General features: G+C 30.4%; 2 protein-coding genes and 1 pseudogene across 4 annotated transcripts; 1 reads left to right on the top strand and 2 right to left on the bottom strand.

The window, feature by feature from the left end:
* Nucleotides 1-220: 220 nt before the first annotated feature.
* LOC120068561 (uncharacterized) lies at nt 221-3,666 on the bottom strand. 3 transcript variants are annotated; one of them, XM_090308604.1, is made up of 4 exons: nt 3,506-3,666; nt 3,296-3,421; nt 2,556-3,039; nt 221-507 (listed from the first exon to the last, which is right to left on the bottom strand). In XM_090308604.1, the coding sequence occupies exons 1-3, from the start codon at nt 3,581-3,583 to the stop codon at nt 2,590-2,592; spliced, it is 654 nt and encodes a 217-aa protein (XP_090164730.1). In that variant the 5' UTR covers nt 3,584-3,666; the 3' UTR covers nt 221-507; nt 2,556-2,589. The 3 variants fall into 3 exon arrangements, with proteins under 3 accessions (XP_090164730.1, XP_090164731.1, XP_038876305.1); XM_090308605.1 differs by lacking the exon at nt 221-507 and adding an exon at nt 667-826; XM_039020377.2 differs by lacking the exon at nt 221-507 and having other exon boundaries at nt 2,383-3,039.
* Nucleotides 3,667-8,269: 4,603 nt separating this feature from the next.
* LOC150032151 (uncharacterized) lies at nt 8,270-8,866 on the top strand (annotated as a pseudogene).
* A 4,179-nt stretch (nt 8,867-13,045) lies between these two features.
* On the bottom strand, nt 13,046-17,331 carry LOC120068070 (Protein phosphatase 2C family protein). Its single transcript, XM_039019748.2, has 4 exons — nt 16,737-17,331; nt 15,829-16,190; nt 14,541-14,777; nt 13,046-13,967 (listed from the first exon to the last, which is right to left on the bottom strand). The coding sequence occupies exons 1-4, from the start codon at nt 17,053-17,055 to the stop codon at nt 13,752-13,754; spliced, it is 1,134 nt and encodes a 377-aa protein (XP_038875676.1). The 5' UTR covers nt 17,056-17,331; the 3' UTR covers nt 13,046-13,751.
* Between the last annotated feature and the right edge of the window lie 605 nt (nt 17,332-17,936).

The following is a 17,936-nucleotide window of genomic DNA, read 5'->3' as shown; positions in this document are numbered from 1 at the left end:
CATAGACCCTAATAATGGTATCACGACCTAAGCTTGAATATTAAAGAGTTAGAATAGATAATGATGAACCTAATCCTCTTTCTCAACGAAATCATTGAGACCATGTGGAATCAATACACAAGAGAACAAGCCACCGAAAATAAACCTTAAATTATAGCTAAACTTTAATTTTACTAAAAGAGTCATTATGAATAAGAGAAGAGGTTGCCCCCTTCATGTCAGACACAATAAAGTAGCTAGGACTGGAAGGTTTAATAGGATTCAAAAGTACCAGAAAAGAAGATGCCAAAGCCAGTCACATTGACATTGGGGAAGGAGAAAAAATAAAAACATCTATTAAAGATGAATATGAAAGCCATACACATACCTGGCAGTTGCATGCATGCAGGTCTGTAAAATGTATATATTGCAAATTAGCATCAGAAAAAAGGAAAAGAAAAGTCTGGTGATTAGGACCCCACTGCTTGATTGTTGTCATTTGCCTCCACATTTATTGTAATAAGCAACCTGCAGATTCATTACAAAAATAGTGAGGGTACAATTTAAAATGTTAACCTATGCGATCTTAGGATAATTGGTAAATACTCTTCTTTTTCATAGGAAAGCAAGTGTAAATTTGTGCACTCTTAAGGCTAAAAGTAAGCTAAAAGTAAGCTAAATCTATATAATATCCTCTCCTTGCCTTTTGAGCTGAGGAAAACGTGAAGAATTTCCATTCGCAATCGACATAATCCCCCTGGAAAGTACATCTTTCTTCTCTCCATTAGTTTCTATATATGACAGAACAAATCTTTGTGATGAAGTAAATGTAGATGGTAAAGGATACCTGTTGAGAGAATTCCCTATGAATTAACTCAAATTATTCGAAGTAATATTTGAGTGTAACCTAGGTTAGGTCAATCTCCATGCATCTACTTTAATCATAAAGGGAAAAGTGTATAAAAAATATCTATAAGAGAATTTTTCACGTGACAATTTGTGATTAGACACTTACTAGGTTACACAAAAAATGGATGCAACTCTAAGAGGATTGAAAACAAATCCCATGGAAAACTATTAGTTTTGCCACTGAAGAGAAAAAGGCCTACATATCCTGCAGTTTATTATCATTATCTACCACTAGGGAGGTAACATGTACTTGTCCTGCCAGTGAGAGAAGAACCTGTAGCTTTTTTAGAGTGACTTTATCCACTGGGATTTACCCTCATCATTCATGGGTATCAATCAACTACCAACAAACCAATCAGAAACTTAAACAATGTTCATTTGGTGTAACAAACTAATCATTTCAGTTCAAATTTAACCACCATCAAAGAGCAAACCAGAGCCAAGTTCAATGTAGTAAACAAGTCATCAACTGAAATTTCAAGTCACCATATGGAATGATCAGTGCAAGGTTTGTATGGAGCCTTCTAATCATGTCATTACCAGTCTCAGTTTTGTGCCTGCCAACCACTAACATGATCTCTTCAATCAATCATATGATTCTATTGTTTAGATTGTCGTCTTTTATAGAGAAAGTACATCTTTTAATAGCATACTTGAGTTGATGCACCAGAAAGGAGTTGCCAAAAATATGCAACAGTGCTTTTGTGCCTTCTAAAAATGTTAATTACAATCTATATCTTTCATGGAAAATCCCAAATATTTTCTTTCTAATTCACATGCAACTGGCAGCAATCTTTTCATTATCAGTTATCATTGCTTAGGTCCTCGTCTAATTCAGAGGAAATACATTTTCTAATAGCATACTTGATATGCATATGATGCACCAGAAAGGAAAGGGAGCTGCTAAAAATATGCAACTATGCTGGAATGATATGCACAAGAGATTCAGCAAGTTGCACCTACCTTTTGTATATCTATATATTTTCTATATCCGTGAGTGTTCGAGCTAACTTACCTTGTACCTCGATTAATCTCACGGGATGACCCCTTGACCCTACTACATTTGAGTGTCAAGAATTCGTAGGATATTAAATCTTAGATAGATAGTCACCATGTATTGAATTCATTCACTCTTAATCCTTTATCAAACTCAATCCTTTATTTACCACTAGGCCAACCCATGATGATTTGTAGTTTTTGTACATCGTTCCATAGTGTTATTTTATAACAAATCAGACTGGACTTTTTATCAAATGCAACAAGAACTTCCAGAATCCAGAGCAGTTTGGCTCTTCTCCAAGTTCACATCATAATAGTTTCGAATTCGAACAAACTTCTCTGAATTCTCAGGGCAGAATATATCTTCGCAAAGTGGAAACAATATTAAAATACTCGCTAATTAATCAAATAATAAAGTGGAAACTCACTCATTAGCAGTTAAGTGCAGTGCATAAAGGATTACAAAAAGATCGAAGTCATTAGATCACCCACAAGTTTATGAAAATGTCAAGTCGCATTAAATCATAATGCGGTAATCGTTGGGTCATACACTGTTAACTTTTGACTACAAACTTTCAAGGTTTAGCAGATTTCTTAGGTAGGAAGATGAAACAGGCAACGTCCAATTCAAAGGTAAGAAGTTACAACAAAATCAATTAAGATCTAACCTCTGATGCTTAAACAATGGATATCTTCGCAAGTTTAAGTTGGCAATGGCCCGATGAAAGAGCTCTTGACTCCCGAACCGAGAAAGAAAGCTATGGCCAAGACGATGATCCACAGGAATACACACAGAGAGAGAACATGATTTTTGACAGAAATAAGTTGAGCAATCTGATCTCGCTCTTGAGGTATAGCAAGGAAGTCGTCCACAATGATACTCATGGATGCATCAATAAGCTTCTTAGACTGATGATCAACATCCGTCGATTGCAGGACTTGAGTTAGAGCACGCCTTAGAGAATTCACAGCAATCTGTACCTCTACTGAACCCGCGCTTGCTTCATCCATATCATTAGATCCAGAAAAATTAACTGGAACCTTGTCAAGCTGTTCATTGTCAAAACTGACAACTGAAGATGGAGAGAGATCGGCGAAAAGCGAGGTCTCACAAGAAGCAGAAAATGCCGGATTAACACCTTGCAAGAAATTCTGAAATTGAGAAAACTAACAAATTTTCAAATCTATCAAATTCCAGTGTCGTAAATCTCTCGTATACTTCATTTCATCGTTTAACCATACGTTAAATACATCAAGTGAATCTCAAAACGAATATGACTTGAGCAAATAACAGATTACAAATCTACAACTCCACAAACTGAGATCAACTAATATACGGAAGAGAAACGAGCAGGAAAACACAGAGGAAAGAGGTTAAACCAAAAATTACAAATGAATCGGAACTTACACTATCGATATCTGGAATTTGATTGATGTCTGTGACAACGGAAATCGGAGAGAAGTCTTCCTTAGAAATTGGCTGGATTTTGTCGTCGGAAAGTGATGAAAATGTAGCAGTCAAGCATTTGGCGATCTTAAAGGAAGTAGAACGAACAAGAAATCAAACAAAAGAATGAAGGAGATTGAGAACAACAAATCAAAAACAGAGAAATCGTACCTTCTGAGGCTTCCTTGATCTACGATTTGCGGTTTGATCTCTCTGTGGAGTTTGGTAGTCTTTCATCTTTTTCTCCATCTTGATATCGCGGGAAAACTTTGGGAAGTTCTGAAATTAAGCTTTGGCGCCAATGGAAGTGGTGGAACATATGAAACAGAGAAAATAACGGTTTGTTTTTATGGGGCTAAAATTTGAAAATTATAGGGTTTGATTTTTCTTTTTGTTTATTGTTTTTTTTCCCCCTAAAATCAAGCTTATAAATACTAATATTTTTAAGTTTAATCATTTTCAAGTTTTTGGGTTTGGTTATTCACTTCCTACTAATATTTAGAAAACTAAGGTAAATTTTGAAAATTAACAATTTTTTATTTTTAGAATTTGATTACGAATTTAAGTATTTCTTTACTAAAAATGAAAATCATAATGAAAAATTTAGGAGAAAACTAACATAAATTTTAAAAATATAAAATTAAAAACGAAATTGAGCTCTTATTTTTGAATATAACCAAGTGGATAAGACATCAATTACTACTCTAAAATTTGAATTGTTTTAAAAATAATAATAATTAAATTTAAATATAACGTTAAATGTTCTTCGATGGTTGCGTATAAAATTTAAGGTTAAATAACAGTCTATTATTATTATATTATATAATTAAAGTTTAATCATTTTTTTTTACTTATGTAGCTCCAAAGAAATTGGACATCAAAGTTATTTAAAAACTACACAACTAAATCATATGCTAACTTAGCATAAGATTGATTAGAATACTATATCTTTCATCAAATTAACAAATATCACAATTAGAACATCTTATGATAGAAAGGCTTGCTGATGTTTTGGTTTGGGCAATTTACCTTCACCTAGAATCACAAGACCCAATGGACCTTATCATCAACCATAGAAAAATAAGATTTTTAAAGAATACATACATTAAAATTGACTTTTACATAGTTGGATTCGAATAATTGTAACTATTTTAAAAAAATGATGAATTCATGTAATTTTAAAAGCGATGTTTCGTTCAAATATATTTCTACCATTATATTGTGATGTTTCATATCTATAGTCTAAATCACACCTACACACAAAAAGAAACATCGTTTAATCATACAACCACTTTTAAATTCCAGTGATTTTAAATTCCAGTGATTTTAAATTCAAATAATGAATATTTTTTTTCCTTATTTGAAATGATAAACGATAAAGATTTGAAATAAATGTAATTAAAATCATGTATTTGTATCATAACTGGAAAATAAAAGAAAGTAAAAAAATCACTAATATGAATTTACTTATATATCGTATAAAATCTTGCAAAATTCAATCATTCTAACTATTTTTTTTTTTTTACATAAAAATAAAATTTGAAACTATGTATCTTATCCACAATGAAGCTATTCCACCCGTACTTAGACGATTGGTGATATATTCTGTCCATGACTATAACTATTCATTAAACTACTACATTAGCCACCAATGAACACCTAGAATAAAGATGATCATAGAAAATATGTGAAATGTTTTGTCGGTTCCGTTTGAGGAAATTCAAATATATCAAAGAATTGGAATTTCGTTTTCAATCCGAGACAAAATAGATAGTTGATCGATCTTCATGAGTTACAATTGATCTGAATGTTCCAAGTGCATCCAACAAAAATTGTACCATATCCGTCACGCATAAAATCTTTTAATTGCTTGAAAAGATAAATTTAGGCAACAACAACTATATAGTCGTATGACAATCTCAAGCTGGAAACATATGCAAGTGGCTTGGGCAAACACTTGGGTCACTGGATCCACTTAAGAAACATTATCAAACTAAAAGGTCTTCAAGCTCCCTTTCCAAACAAAGAAAAAGGTTAATCTTTTTAAAAATATAATCAAAATATAACAAAAAAAAATAAAATTAATTTCAAATCTGTTATGATTTGAAATTAATTCAAACCAATGAGAATCCATATATAGTCAAAAGTTTCAATGATAAGTAAGATGAAAAATTTCTAACTTTTAACCTTTTCGTTGAAAGAATATATATCTTAACCAACTGACTTGTGCTAAGATTAGTCGTGAAGTTATATACTAAAAAAACAACCTATTACAAAAAGATGGTAGCTAGGTTTAGATCCATAAATGACAACTAAGAGTTTGTCTAGACATTTGTTTGTTCCATATTTAAAATCAACAATAATAGAATTTTAAACAAATATTTAGGCCTCGTTTGATAATCATTTGGTTTTTAGTCTTTGATTTTTGAAAATTAAGTATATTTCTTCCTCATTTCTCACAATGATTCACGTCTTTCTTAAATATAATGGTTGAATAATTAGTCAAATTTCAAAAACAAAAATAAAGTTTTTAAAAGTTACTTTTTGTTTAGTTTTCAAAATTTGGCTTGATTTTTAAACCATCGGTAAAGAATAGATAACAATGGAAGAAATTTGGAGTTGAGAGTAGTGTCTATAGATTTAATTTTCAAAAATAAAAAACAAAAAACTAAATGGTTACTAAACGGGACTTTGGTTTTAAGTTTTTAGTTTTTAAAAATGAAACCTACCATCATCACCTCTTCCACCCGATCTAAATTTTTTGTTTGTTGTATACTTTCTACTGATATTTTCAAAAACTAAATCAAAATTTGAAAAAAAAAAATTATAAAAAACAAATTAGCTTGGAATTAAAAAAAATTACTCAAGAAGGAAGAAAATTACTGTAAAGAATTACCAAAAACTAAATAATTACAAAATAAGCCTTAATTATATGTAAACGTGATAGGTACCATTTGCCAAGAACATTGTTCTTTCTTTTCCCAACATAGAATTTTCTCATTAATTTTATAGCACTAATTTAAAAAATAGAATTAAAAAAAAAAAAAAAAAATCAATCATTCCTAATGTACATGTGGATTTCAAAATATTTTTCCTCTATTAAGTCCAAGTTGAATATCATTGCAGTAGAGATATTTGATACCTAAAAAAATCTTAATATATATATATATATAATCTACTCATAATTATTGAGGCTTAATAATCCTTAATAAGAGAATGACGAATATCATATTGAAAATTTCTAAAAATATTAAACTATACAATTCACGATTTAATTATTAAATCGTTGAAACTTAAATTGATGGAAATTGCGTTAATCATAATTACCTCTTCGGTGGAAAGTGTGGGATCCCCTATGCCCACACGCAAGTTTCTTTTATTAAAAAAAATAATAATAATTTATTTTAGGAAAAAAAACACTTCTAAGAGAGATTTCACGAATGGAAAAAATATCAAACAATTTATAGAAATAACAAAAAAAAAAATTGATAAGCATATATCAATGTTTATCATATGGTATCAATAATAAACTTCTATCAGTTTCTATTACTGATATAGTTTTATCGGTCTCTATCATTCTATCAAAAAAAATTTTTTTGATATTTTGTCTAAATAGTTTTATTTATTTATTTATTTTGAAAAAATCTCCTTTAAAAAGTTATTTCAAGTTTACTAAAACATGCTTAATGCAAATATAATTGACATGCATTCTCTTTCTCAAGGTTAAAATCTTTTGATTCTCATTCTCTATCGTTATTGTATTAAAAAATTAGTACAAACTAGAAAGATTGTATTATCAATAGATTATAATTACGAATCTTTATCATGCATAATTCTATATTATACATATATATCATTAGATTACAAAATTTGTTGTATTTCTTTTTATATATATATTAATTTTAGGTTTAGATTTTCTAATTGGAATGATGTGGCAAGGTTTACCATATTCAAAATAAATCTCAAGCTACCATACATTATAATTTTTGTAGTTCAACAATTTTTTGAGGTGAAGATTTTTCTAATCTGTTTGATCATTATAGTATATGTCATGACTCATAATGTACTAAAAAGATAATTTAGGTTTTAATTAGTTGAATTATGTTCCTGTTATAAATATTATAATTTTATAAATTATATGATTTCACATAAAACATAAGGCCAACTCATATTGAAGGTAGAAAAACTTCTATTTACTTTAAATTATATATATCTTTTAACACCCTCAAACTATAAGATTATTCAATATCTTAACTGTTTATATTTATTAGAGTAATATGCTCATGCCAAAAGCAATACATTTTTCTAAATTATTGTCCAAATCAATCATACTCAATCAAGAGATTTTCAAGCCAATTCACTAGATTTTTCGTATCATAAAAAAACTCACAAATAATCATGGCATATCTTTTGATCATAATATAGTTTTTTTTTTGTTAGTTCGATAATATATGTGCGAGTGTTGATTCAAACTTTCAACTTTTTAATCAAACGAATAGTTAATATCTTAACCAATTGACCTAGGCTCAAATTAACATAATTTTACATTTAAAAGTCTAGTCAAGGCACGAGCATCATCGATCTTCGATTGAAAAAATCAAAGATTTGAATCTTCCATCAACATATTCGAACTCGAAAAAAAAAAGATATATTTAATATTTTATAATGAATTTGTAACACGCCCAATAGTGAGGCGACAAACATTTATGGTATCTCCACTGCGGTTATAACCGCACTTTTTATTTTTCTTGCATGATGATATTCTACAAAGTGCTCTAAGACGACGTTATTCAAAATCTTTATTGGTTTTTTTTTTTCTTTTCTTTTCTTTTCTAAAACTAATATTTCTTGTTAATTTTTCCCCTTCCATATATATATATATATATATATCAGCAGTGTGTACAAAACAGTAGCCTGAATTTTCCCTTTATATATATGCTTCATTTCTCCCTAATTCACACCATATTCTTAATTACCAAACAAATAACGAGGTAATTTTTAATCAAATTCATTCCTAATTTTGCCTTTTATTTACCTAAATCAAAGTTTGTTTATCGTTTTTGTTTATGTTTTTGTATTTTTTAAGGTCTTGTAGTGATGATTATGATGAAGAGGGTGCTCTTTCTTTTTGCCGCCTTGTTCCTTCTGCTTGTGGCAGACGCCACGATGCACGGCGTCGTCGAGAAGAAGCATACACGTAAACTAGCTCAAAGCTTCGGTGACCGAAGAACAACCCCCGAAGCGGGAGCGGCCAGCAGTGAAAATGAGCCTGACCCTGAAGATGCTAATGTTGCTACAGACGTTGGAGCTAACGACGACGACGAAAATCTTGGTTATAAAAATTATGGAAAGGGCTCCGACACCGAAACTCACCGTTACTTCTCGAGTGATAAGCCATACAGACCCTAGAAAAGGTTTTGACATCATCACCATCGTTGTCGTGGTCATCGTACCAGGTAGTCAATTGTAAAGAAGAAAAAAGTGATGTTTTTCTATTGTAATAAGTGAAATGTGCATGGAATGTCTGCTGAAGATCCTAAAGTTAAAGAGATGGCTAGCTGAAGCATGCAGGCTTTGGCATTTCACAGAGTTTGATGTTTGTTGTGTGTTGTGAAAAAATATAATGAATAATATGGATGAAATTAAAATACATGTGTGTATCATATAGTTTTATGTTATGCTGCTATGATTTGGCTTGTAATTATTTTATGAAAGGAAGAATGCTTAATATATATAAAGTTGGTGATGATCTTAATCTTGTTATTAGTAAATAAATAACTTGTGATTAATTCTTGTCAAATTCATTTTAGTTTTATTTTTTGTGTTAGATTATAAATTGAGTTCGTTTAAATTACATGTTTAATCAACTTTGAAGCTTGTGTCTATGTGGGTTGTTCCTAAATTTTCAATATTATCTAATAAGTTTTAAACTTTTAATTTTGTGTCTATTAAGTTTAAAAATTTTCAATTTCAATTTTGTATTTAGTATATTCATAGATTTTAAAATTTTAAGAACTAAACTTATGGCTTAAACATTGAATTTATATAATCTTGATTATGATGTAAACTATACGTTATTGTTTTAAGTTTTATATGCTTTATTAGTAGAACAAATATAGATATGATGATTTGAACTTCTAATTTTAATAGAAATGATATACGTCAATTAGTTGGTTTTAATAAAATTTGCAAACATGACACATGCATAGAATACTAATTTATGTGTACTAAGTATTACATTAATTAAAATTCATGGTGAATTTTTAATTAATGTTGATGGGTTATGATTTCTAAATTTTGCAAAAGAGGTATAACTTGTTAATTATTTTTTTAAGGGCAATAATTTGTTAATTATTGTTATTATTATAGTAATTTTTAAAATAAGTATTTAAATAATCACTTGGATTTATGTGGTTTTAACTCTTTTTTGGATGTATATTTTCATATGAAAAATAGAATGTAAAAGACGAATTTAAATTCGAAATTATAAATCAAAATAAGCATAATTCAACTAGCATCAAATATATACTATAATTTTGAAGTAGATTCAATCTCTCACTTCACATATTATCGAGAGAGAAAATAAGATTGCAAAATATTCTTTTTAAAAGAGAAAAAAAAACATAGGTAAAGAATGTTTTTATTGAACAACAATTTTTCAAATGACCAATAGCATTTTTCATGTGGCTAACCTACTCAATTTGTTGAGCCATTCATCAACATTGCAAGTTAATTACATTGATAGTTGTAGACTTGAGAAGTTGCTCACCTAAAATTATATTCTATCACAATTTTCTCTGCAATTTTTTAATCATATTTTCATTTTTTTAAAAAATAAATATTTGAATTCTTAATCAGATTCTAAAACTAGCTTTTAAAAATTAAGGCCCCATTTGATAATGTCTTTGTTTTTCAGTTTTTTGTTCTTTTTTTCCTTTTTTTTTATTTTAATTTATTCATATTTTTCCTCAATTTCATTATTAAGATTTTCATCTTTCTTAAAGATACATTTGAATTCTTAATTAAAGTCCAAAAACAAAAACTACTTTTTCTAAAAGCCTATGAACCGAATCATTGATAAAGCAATTCGGCTTGGCGGAAGCTGTAGCTTTGCGGACGAAGCCGAGCCCGTAGGCCAGCGGGCAAATTGTATTGAGAAGTAATCTGTATGGAACTCGTGATGCGTCTATTTGTTGAAGTAGATTCTTCTTTTTGATCAATCAAAACCCAATCTCGGTAACGAAATATTCATTCCTATTATGTCAATTTCCTAATCAGTCAAGTCAACCATACCTAAGGATCGGTGAAAGACCCTCAACAGGGTTAACTTCGAGTTAAGATTTAGCTGTTGATGTCACATATCCGCTATCACTGTACTTGGAGCAACATTACCGATTGATAAATCCCTAACTTTAGGTCGCAGCAGCTTCCCGTGGAGCCTCCTGCGGATCATCAGGTCAGTCTCATCTATTGCTGCGGATTCTCGAACAAGAACCGGGGGGGGGGGGGGTGGAGGGGGGGGGTATTAAGCATTATATCCATATCACAAGAATTAAACTCAGCATAAAAGCATGCTTAAATTTCAAAAATCAAATGTTTATCCAATGAATACTACATATTTTAGCAAAACTTCACTTGAATTCCAAAAAGTAAACCAAAAAAAGGGGGGGAAAATCAATAAAATCAATGGATAGAAGCTCAATTAAAAATAATAATAAAATAATAAAAACAAAAACAAATACTTATCGAATAGGACCTAAGTATATTCAGCCTGATTTTTGCCAAACTAAACATTAAAATATAAATAATGACCAAACCGACTAAATCGACTTCTTTTTCTCGTTGGCTTCAGCCTTAGGTTGAAAATTAATGAATTATAAATGCTACCATCAACTTTATTATAAATACTTTAGATTTGAGTCAACTTTATATAAATACGAATGACTCAAGTGAAAAATAGTACTTCATATCAAATTTGAGCAATATCTAAGAGATAGAAACAATAATGATATTATTTTTATTAGTTTTACATTAATTTTGCATTAAAAATTATTTATATTCGATAATGTAATTTTTTATAATATTTTAATGTATGTCATATTTTTTTTAATTCTATACCCATTAAATTATAAGAGAAAAATAAGAAAAAAAACAACAAACAAAAAATAGTTATCAACCAAAATTTTGTTTCTGCTTCTTTTTTCTTTCCAAGAAACAAAAAATAGAAATAGTAATCAAGTATATCCTTGTTCTTAGTTTTTAAAAAATAAAAAATAAGAAATAAGAAATGAAAAAGAGAGAACATGAACTAGAAAATAAGAAATGAAAAACATGAAATATGAAATATTTAATATCTATATCTTAAACTCAACCAAAAATTGTATGAAATATATCACATTATTTTGTGTATTATCATCTAAGGTTTGAATTTGAAATGGACAAAAAAAAAACAAAAAGAAGAAGAAGAAGAAGAAAAGGATCATACCACTTGAGCATTAATGAATTAAAATAAGTAAATCATGTGCGCGTGTGTATGTAATAGAAAAGCAACTTGGCAACAGTAACGCAATCTCGAGGAATTAAAATTAGTAAAATAAAACCAAGAATATATTATATTAAATTAAATTTACATAAAAGAGCTAATTACAAATACATGATCATCTAATAAAAGCTGTAACGCATCATCAACCAATATCTTAAAATTAAAATACTAAAAAAAGAACATGGGAAACAAAATCATAATCTACGACATTTCCCTTTCTATTTGTAAATTTCACACTTTAATATATCTAGATCTTTTTAAATACAGTTAATTATTACACTTTAATTTGTATTATACATAATTAGACATTACCTGAAAATGAGCCCCCCAACAAAATATAATGGACAATGTAATACAAATTAAAGTTTCATAATTGACTTTCCTCCAAAAATAATAATAATAATAATAGTTTTTTTTTTTTGTTGTTGTGTTGTTGTCGTTGGTTTCTCCTGGTTCAAGATGTGATTTTGTTCAAGATGTGATTTTGTTTTTTGTTTTTACTTATCTGCTTTTCGTTGGTTGGTTTGTGTGTGGGTTCTTACTCTCATACTTTGGTTTTGTTTTGTGCCTCAATGAGGTTTCCTAAAAAAAAAACCTTAAATTATAAATTTGACCCTATAATTAGAAGAGAGTTAAAATTTAATCAAGCTAAAACTTCATAAATTTCACCTAAATAGCTTCTTCATAAGGGAATATTTAATAAGACAATTTATCAAACTATAATCATAAAAACTAAGTACTAGCTGTCATCAAAGACCAAATTTATAATTTATAAATTTAACCCATGCACCTCCGGCAAATATATGTTAAATTATAAGTCTAGTTTGGGTATTATATATTTAGACTCCGAACCTTTCAATTCTTTAAGCCCTTAAATATTAAAAGGTACCTGATAAATAACTTTCACTTTTCTGTCCAATAAATCCCAAAATTGATGAGTTTTCAACCCATTCAACCTCTTTAAAATCACGAACATCCATACACAAAATTAAAAGTTCACAAATCCATTGCTTATTAACTGTTTAGGCAAGGTTTCAAATCTTAAGCCTCCTCGAAAACAAACATCCCCTTGGACGTAACAAAGATTAACAAAAAAAGACATTTTTGCCATGTCTTAAATTAAATTAACAAATAAACTTTAACACAACAGCCAGAATCACAAGCGAATCTCAGAAAAATTGGGTTACTGAAATTTTTACTTGAATGCAAAGAACAGCCCAGATGAGTTTAAATATCTAATCTGGGTTCTACATGGGGCTGCAGTGTAATATTTGGCAACAAGTTATACAAATATTTCAAAAAAAAAAAAAAAAAAAACTTTTTGAAGAGTCTTCAATATATTTCTTCGTGTCAGTGAACCTCTCTATCATGGAACTGAGACGTATCTAACGATCAAATTACACGGATTCATTTTCCTTGTTCTTTTTCGACTAAATTATAAAAAGTACTCTGCAACTTCGTTCCTTCGTCTAAAAAATGTCCCTATTATTTCAAAAGTTGCAATATTATGCAAATCTTTTATAAATGTTTCAAAACTACCATTTGAGCACGAAGAAAAATTATTAGAATGTTGAACGAAATTTGGATCTGAAACGGTGTAGTGGTGACCTAAAATGAAATCAAAGACCTGTACACCAACACTCATACTTCAAATCCTAATTTTCATCCACAATTCTAAATGATATACACTCCAATGATAGTTTCAAAACATTTACAAATGATCAAGGCAATATTACAACTTTCAAAAGAATAGGGATATTTTTGAAATAAAGAGCAAAGTAATAAGGGTAATTTTTTTAATTTAGCCATTTTTTTCTCTGTTTTCTTTCTTTCCTTTTTTTTTTATTATTTTATATTTAGGAACAAAAATGTTAATCAATGATCAAAAGCACTTCTTACTGATAATGGTTGATCTAGGAGGACATTGCTTCTGGATATAAGATCGTGGTTGAAAAATAAAACAATAACACTAATGTCATCATGAAAATGACGCCGAACCTTCTTGTCGATCTTTCGGAGATCTGAATACCGCATCTCTCGTTTTCGAGCTGCTTCTTGAAGGGCTGCCTTCACAAGCCTTTTTGCACTTCCCTGCATCAAATCAAGCAAATGGCAAGGACCAGATCAAAAGTGTTTCGCTTAACAATGTCCACATCAGAAAATGCTTACAAGCAATCAACACGTTAGCAGATAGGTCGAAACTCGAATCTAGAGCATCATGTTTACCACAATAAAAACAACCTCTCGTTGTTTGAGAGACAGGTTATACCCAGCGGCAAAGAAAAAGAGATGAATGCGTTGTCTTCTACTTCTTCTTTTTTTTTCTTTTTTTTCCTTTGGTTAAATTACAAATTTAGTCTTTGAAATATGTAACAAACTAGCTAAAAATAAAAAAAAGTTACAAGAATTAAGCAACAGAAATGGTTACAACAAAACTAAAAATAGTATCCAACACCCAGCGGCTAGTAGGTACATGGGTTTTAGAACAGATTAAGACAAGGTGACCCAAAATTGAAAGTTTAAGAACCTATGTACATTTTTTTTTGGATAAGACATGGATCAAAAAGACTAAACAGATATAGACTTGAATGTCCAGAAATCGACCCTTTTTTATCAACCTAAATATGATAGTAGTTAAAGAATTGAATGGGGAGGAAAACTTACCGCACGTGGATGATTATGGACAATATCCACTGCTTTTTCATTGGTTAGGTGTTCCCAAAGTCCATCGGATGCAAATATGAGAAAAGAATCGTTTTGATGAAGAGGGTGAGCAATAATCGTAGGTACAGCAGTCAATATAGGCCTATCAATTGGTTCAGGAAGCCTAAATTTAGCATTGATTCTTTCATTATTATACTGAGCATGTTTCAAATAGACATCCCCAATGGATCTAGAAACCTGCGTAAGATATCATCACAAAGTTGAAAGTGTAATCATTATCCAAACGGATAAAAATGGATTAAAAATAATAAAAAAATAAAGGATTTTGCCAGATGTCTGTAACATTTTCTAGATAAAGGCCAGTTAAAAAATTGAATAAAAATAAACTGATAGCAGAGGACTTCAAAAAGCGCACTCACAAACTACAAGAACCGCATCCAAGAGGGTAATTATTCTGATGCGAAGGATCTCTTTTAAAAATCTATGTACCAACATTAATGGATAAATATGCATCCACGGTTCTTCTTGATTAACAGTAAATTAGAGGAAACAATTTTCTAAAACTGTCCAAAGAAATAACATCAATAAGGTTGACACCAGTGGAATAACTATAACTTGTACCACATACAGTGACAAACAAACTGGATTTCAGCTTGAAAGTAAAGAAAAATTTTCAAAAAAAAAAAACCTTGAAAGTAAAGAAAAAATCGACTGTAAGCTTTGATAGATATTGTGTTTCCGCAACTTTTTTGTTCTACCAATAATTAATGGACAAACGATGAATTATGGTTCCTCTAGATTAACAGTAAATTACATGAACGAATTTCCAATATCTATCTAATGAAATAACAAATCAAGTACCACAAAGATGCACGACCGTGACAAAAAAACTAAATTTCAACTCTTAATGTAAAGAAAAACTTGACTACATGCCTTGAAATGTGGTATTTTTATTTTATATTACGGCACTAGTCCAGAGATTCCCTAGTCACACTAAAACGATAACAAGTAGCATGATGGAAGTTCGATAGTTTCGGGAATTAGCTAGATTTTTTAAATATGGCCACTATATAGTGAAATTGGAGCGTGCAGACAGTATTGTTCCACCACAATCTCAATGTTTGCTCATCAAACTTGGGGGGAAGGTGTTGAAATATCTTGACCCTTTGATGATACATAATTTGAAATTTAAATCATCTTATACAAGTCATTATGTCAAGTAGAGTATGCTACAAGACAGGAAAACCGTTCCTAAAGTTGTAAGTCAGATATATACAGTTATCTTTACCTGTATAATTCCTTTCACTCTCCAAACTCCATGCCTTTGAACCACAATTTGAGGATCATTTGGATGCATCTCTCTTAACTCTTGCCTGATTTCCTCGAGATTTGCATTATGCTCGGTTGATAATTGAATGGCAGCAATCTCCCCAGTGTTTCCAACTTTCTTCCCTAACACGGCACGAGAATCTCCTAGACTTGCAATGTAGAGTGTCTGCTCGTGTATCACCCCTACTAGACAGCACGTCCCAACTGTTGCTATCTGCGGTCGAGTACTCCATAACTCTGATACAACAGCCGTGAACCCTTCCTCTGTTTGACGAAAAGCATTCAGAATGGTTTCACGAGTCACAACTCCATGTTGTTCATCTGAAATTGAAGCATCAAAGAAGTAAACAAGAATGTCAACCAATCCAATCTATTTAAGAAGGAAACCATCAAAAAGAAAATTTGTGACATTCAGGAACAATCTATTTCAAAAGTACAAAGTCCTGAGTAAACAAGGAACACAAGAATGAGAGTTACTTGAAAACAAATGCATAAAATTGTTAAGACTAGAGTTACAGAATCATCAGCCATCGGAAGAAACAAAACCCAAAACTAATTGCATTCCATTTATCTAGCTCAATCTTCTTCAACTGCATAAGCTATAATCTACTCTAAACTCGAGAACAGCAAACAATTCACAAACAGTAATCAATTTCCAATGGAAAAACGCAGAAAGCAAAATCCAAAATCAAATAAAAAAAAGAAAAAGAAAATGGATCTAAGAATGAGTAACAGTAGCAACAATGATTAATAAATAAGCAAGAAATCAAAGAAAAAGGGGGAAATAAAACAGGAGGGCGTTGAAAAGAACAGGAGAACAAATGAAGAAGAGTGATGAAAAACAAAGACAAGATAAAAGAAGAGAACCTTGGAAACGTCTAAACAAATTATCACAGACGTATCGAGAGGCGTCAGGGCCGCCATGACCATCATAGATTCCGACGAAAGTACCAAAAGGGCCAGATTCAATTTGGCTCTGGTCCTCGAGAACTTGGTTGGCTTGAACAACAGCCATGGAGAATTCACCGGAAGCATACTTACCATAATCATAGAACCAGAGTAAAGTATCTTTGGTGTCTTTGGCACCGCAATTGGTCCCAATAACACCAACAGAGGCGAAATTATCAGTAGGATGCCCAAAAGGCTTCCAGCAAAGAGAGAGCAGATTCATGAATCCCCGGAGCATCCCACATCTCTCAGAGATGAAAACCCCCCAAGTAAGAACCCTAGGAAGGAATAAATGAAGGGAAGAAGAAGTGAAACCCTAAGAAGAAGAAGAAGAAGAAGAAGAAGAAGAAGAAGAAGAAGAGGAGGAGGAGATGAAGATTTGTGTTCGGTAGTAGAGGAACACAGAAGGTCTTCGCCTCAATTTCTCTTGTGGGGAAGAAGATGCTGTGGGGAATCCCTCTTCTTGGGTCTGTTATTGTCAGTGCCCTCTCTTCCTTTTTTCTTTTTTCTTTTTTCTTTTTTTTTTAACTTTTCCATTTTTTAAGGGTTTTTTTTTTTTTTTTTTCCTTTTCTATCTGGAATATATATTTTATGTCAATCGAATTAGACGAGTATTTTTAAGTGATTTAAGAGTGGATGAATTTTTCTATTATATTTGTTAAATTACAGAATTTTAATAATAACTAAATATTTTGGTTCGTGTATTCTTTAATTTAGAAGTCTTTATATTTTAAAAAACAATAATCATTTTTGTTTGAATTAAAAATCACTTTTAATCTCTAAATTTTAATAAAAATAATAATGTATCCCTAAATTTTTGTTTGTAACGTAATCCCCGAACGTTCGATTTTATAATAATTTAGTCAATAGACGTTACTATATAACGATTTAATCCCTATTGTAGAAATTAGTGTGAAACTTTAATAAGATTTATTGTATAAATAAATCGATAAACTAATTTGGGATTCGATAATTTTATAAAGTAAGAGTCTACGTCATAAGATAATAAAAAATGACATCAAATTTAGATTGTTTTTTTTTTATGTTGGGAACTAGATTGTTACAAATTTGAAAGTATAATAATAGAATTATTACATACCAAAGTTCTGGACCAAACGG

Source organism: Benincasa hispida, chromosome 12 (genome assembly GCF_027475165.1).
Source record: "Benincasa hispida cultivar pf3 chromosome 12, pf3_genome.v1.1, whole genome shotgun sequence".
In the NCBI taxonomy this organism is placed as follows: domain Eukaryota; kingdom Viridiplantae; phylum Streptophyta; class Magnoliopsida; order Cucurbitales; family Cucurbitaceae; genus Benincasa; species Benincasa hispida.
This window is presented reverse-complemented; position numbering and strand designations above follow the sequence as displayed.

Bases quoted from the DNA above. Each gene is read 5' to 3' on its own strand.
- LOC120068070 (XM_039019748.2), bottom strand. From the start codon at position 17,055: ATGCTCCGGGGATTCATGAATCTGCTCTCTCTTTGCTGGAAGCCTTTT. The intron at 14,778-15,828 runs GTAAAGATAACT...TATCTTACGCAG, and splicing joins GAGTGAAAGGAATTATACAG to GTTTCTAGATCCATTGGGGA. The intron at 13,968-14,540 runs GTAAGTTTTCCT...GATTTGATGCAG, and splicing joins TCCATAATCATCCACGTGCG to GGAAGTGCAAAAAGGCTTGT.
- LOC120068561 (XM_090308604.1), bottom strand. From the start codon at position 3,583: ATGGAGAAAAAGATGAAAGACTACCAAACTCCACAGAGAGATCAAACC. The intron at 3,422-3,505 runs GTACGATTTCTC...ACTTCCTTTAAG, and splicing joins GATCAAGGAAGCCTCAGAAG to ATCGCCAAATGCTTGACTGC. The intron at 3,040-3,295 runs GTAAGTTCCGAT...TCTCAATTTCAG, and splicing joins AAATTCCAGATATCGATAGT to AATTTCTTGCAAGGTGTTAA.